At 51.4% G+C, this 3,371-nt stretch overlaps 1 protein-coding gene across 1 annotated transcript; it reads right to left on the bottom strand.

Moving 5' to 3' along the window:
- Positions 1 to 208: 208 nt before the first annotated feature.
- On the bottom strand, positions 209 to 3,051 carry fzd9b (frizzled class receptor 9b). Its single transcript, XM_026341242.1, has one exon. The coding sequence runs from the start codon at positions 2,520 to 2,522 to the stop codon at positions 771 to 773; it is 1,752 nt and encodes a 583-aa protein (XP_026197027.1). The 5' UTR covers positions 2,523 to 3,051; the 3' UTR covers positions 209 to 770.
- Between the last annotated feature and the right edge of the window lie 320 nt (positions 3,052 to 3,371).

Raw genomic sequence — 3,371 nt, 5'->3', positions numbered from 1 at the left:
ACATTAAGACTCGCCATGGTTTGTCACTATTCATCAGCGATTCTCTTTGAGGATTATTGTTGGGCACGTCTCGGGGATGCAGCGTGCACTCTGAAGACAACACGTTTGGAAGGGAGCCCCCCGATGTGAAAAATGCGCGAATCCCAGGAGAAGAATGGCAGGAAAATCAGGGTAGTTACCAAAATGACAACACCAGGCAGCCAAGACGTTGAACGTGAATTCCACAAATTTATTATCCTCCAAAAAGCCAGAACCAGACTTTCTTATGAAAGGCACTTAAATTTCTTTCGAACTTTAATAAATGCAACTTAACAACAAATCTGGTAAGTGCCAGGGTGAGCTTTAAATTAAATATATTTACAATAAATAAGACATTTATACAGATTTATACAGCCAACCATGCCACTTTGAGGGAGGAGTTTAGACTAATATTTCCCAAGATGCCTCCCATAACAGTCTCTTTTTTTTTTTTTTTTTGCTTTGGGCATGTCTACTGCACGAAACACTATGAACAAAGGTATGGGTAACAATACTGAACATTTCCCTTTATGCACTGAATACTGTTTATAGATAGTTTCTCATAGTGATGCTTGTACCTGTGTGTCCCTTGGCAGCAGCAGAGGCGTAAATGACAGTCTGATTCAACCACTCAACCTCTTATAAAGTCTTTAGCAGCTCCTTACACAGGGCATGGGTGTGTGTGTGTGTGTGTGTTTCTTTGTGTGATAGTGTTTTGCAGTGTGAGTGAGTGTGTGTATGCACGCTCTCAGTCAGACATGTGTGGGGTTGTCTGAGTGCAGGTCAGTCTTGGCCATGTGAAGAACCACAGCAGGAGATTTGTAGTGGCAGTGTGTGCTGCCGCAGCTGACGCCGCTGCACGGCTTCCTACTACTAGTCCTGTCTGCCAGCTTCCTGCTGCACAGGCCCTGCCAGGTCTGCAGGGTCTTAGAGCTCCACACCCACACCCCACTGGTGATGCCAACCACCAGCGACATGAAGATCTTCAGCATGAACACGGCCACGGTGGGCACGGACGTCTGCAGCGAGCAGTCGCTGCTGTGCCCGTTGAACGAGCCGCACTTCATCTGCAGACCCCTCAGCTTCCAGTAGTCCATGTTGAGCCTCTCGTAGAAATAGCAGACTATGACGCAGGTGGCCGGCACCGTGTAGAGGATGGAGTAGATGCCGATTTTCACCATGAGCTTCTCCAGCTTCTCGGTGTTGGTGCCCTCCGTCTTCATCACTTTCCGGATGTGGAAAAGAGCCACAAAGCCTGTGAGGATGAAAGAGGTGCCGATGACCAGGTAGCAGGAGAGGGGGATCAGGACGAAGCCAGTGAGCGCCCCAGAGTCCATGCTTCCCACATAGCACAACCCCGTCAGCTCATCTCCAGCCACCTTTCTCATTGTGAGGATGATTATGGTCTTCAGAGCAGGAATGCCCCAAGCAGCCATGTGGAAGTAGTTGCTGTGGGCTTCGATGGCCTCGTGACCCCACTTCTTCCCTGCAGCCAGGAACCAGGTGAGGGTGAGGATGACCCACCAGATAGAAGAGGCCATGCCAAAGTAGTACAGGATGAGGAAGACGATGGTGCAGCCAGTGGACTCCAGCCCTTCCTGGATGATGTACAGCTCGCCGTGCTCTCGGTCACAGGCGATGTTCTCTGCTCCAGCCACTGAGCGGATGATGAAGGCTACTGAGTAGACGTTGTAGCACATGGAGAGGAAGATGATGGGCCGCTCCGGGTACTGGAAACGGTGAGGCTCCAGGAGGAAGGTCAACACGGTGAAGGCAGTGGAGACAAAGCAGAGGATAGACCACACTGTCATCCAAATGAAGGCAAAGTCTTTGTCCTGTCTGGACCAGAAGACGTCCACAGCTGCAGAGCAGCGTGGTGCACACGACTGGCTCTTCTCCACAAACTGGAACTTGTCTGGGTTCTCGCAGGAGCCTGTGCTGCCAGGCGAGCGGCTGCCGCTGGTGCCCGGCTGCCTGGGGCGAGGGGGCACAGGAAGCATGCCTTCACCTTTCTTAACCTCGGTCCTGGTCTCGTTCTCGGGGGCCTCCATGCACAGAGCGTTGGGGTCGTTTCTGGTGGGCAGCTTGGAGCAGTCGAGCGAGTCCGGCCAGGTGTAGCTGAACTTCTTCATGATGGGTGCACACCTCTCCCGAGCCTGCTCACACATGGGTCTGCAGGCGGGGATGGAGGTCGACACTTTGTCTGTGCACATGGGGGCGTAGAGGGAGCAGAGGAAGAAGCGGAGGTGCACATCACAGCCATAAGCCACCAGAGGGGCAAACTCGTTCAGCTTAATGGCAGCCTCGTTCTGGTCGTCGTGGTCCATGAAGTTGGGCATCCGGGTCAGGTTGTAGCCGATCCCCTGGCACATGGGGATCACGATGGGCTCGCACTTGGCCGGTCTGCCTCGCTCCAGGTCGTAGGAGCCGATCTCAAAGCTGGAGCCAGAAATCACCAGCAGACACCACAGAAAAATCGCCACCTTCAGCGGACAACCATCCATGCTGATTTTTAATTAGAAAAAAAAAAAAAACGGAGACTTGTCTTTTGGAAACGATCACGAAGAAGTCAGAAACACGGGGTCGGGTAAAAAAAAAGAGAGAGAGAGAGAGAGAGAGGGAGAGAGAGAGAGAGAGATCCCCGCTATTTCCCCATGGCGAAGCAGTCCCAAAAACAGCTGCACGCACAAAGTAGCTGTTTAATTATTCAGTGTTGCATTGAAACGATTAGTCCCACAAACGGACGAGGCACAGGTCCGAAACTGAAACGTGACAGTCGGAAACTTCGAGCAGCAGCGCAGGAAAATCTCCACAATCACGCACCGTGCGCTCCGAGTAAATCCCCGCTCCGAGTGTCCGTGAGAAGCCGCTGCTCGTAGCGGGTCTAGTGCTGGGTCTGTCTGCCTGTCTGTCTGTCTGTCTGCCTGTCTGTCTGCCTGTCTGTCTGTCGGCTCCGGCTCTTCGTGCTCCGCTTTCAGGCTCGACACTGAAGTTTGAAAGCCGCTCAGTGGGACTTCAGTCAGGGAGAGACGGAGAGGAGGAGGAGCGGTGGGGGCTCCGTGACGCGCACAGTGCAACCGGAGCACCACGCAAGGAAAATGATCAGACAGATGCTGGAGGATGGTCAAATACTTCTGACATGTCTTCTCTGAATAGTAGTAACGCAGCCTGTCAGTGCCACAATATAAAACACTGTTTTTGTGTAAACAATCATTTAAAACGACCTAAAAAAACCCAAAACTAAACAGAAACACCAGAAAATCAAAAAGCAAAATCAATCACCTCTTACTCTAATTCACACCCACAAGTCATTATAATAGGTTACTTAAACCTGAATACTAAAATTATGAGTG

Source organism: Anabas testudineus, chromosome 13 (assembly GCF_900324465.2).
Source record: "Anabas testudineus chromosome 13, fAnaTes1.2, whole genome shotgun sequence".
In the NCBI taxonomy this organism is placed as follows: Eukaryota; Metazoa; Chordata; class Actinopteri; order Anabantiformes; family Anabantidae; genus Anabas; species Anabas testudineus.
Note: the sequence above shows the minus strand (reverse complement) of the source record. Positions and strands in the feature narration are given on the sequence as shown.

Coding starts and splice junctions, on each gene's coding strand:
- fzd9b (XM_026341242.1), bottom strand. CDS start 2,522: ATGGATGGTTGTCCGCTGAAGGTGGCGATTTTTCTGTGGTGTCTGCTG.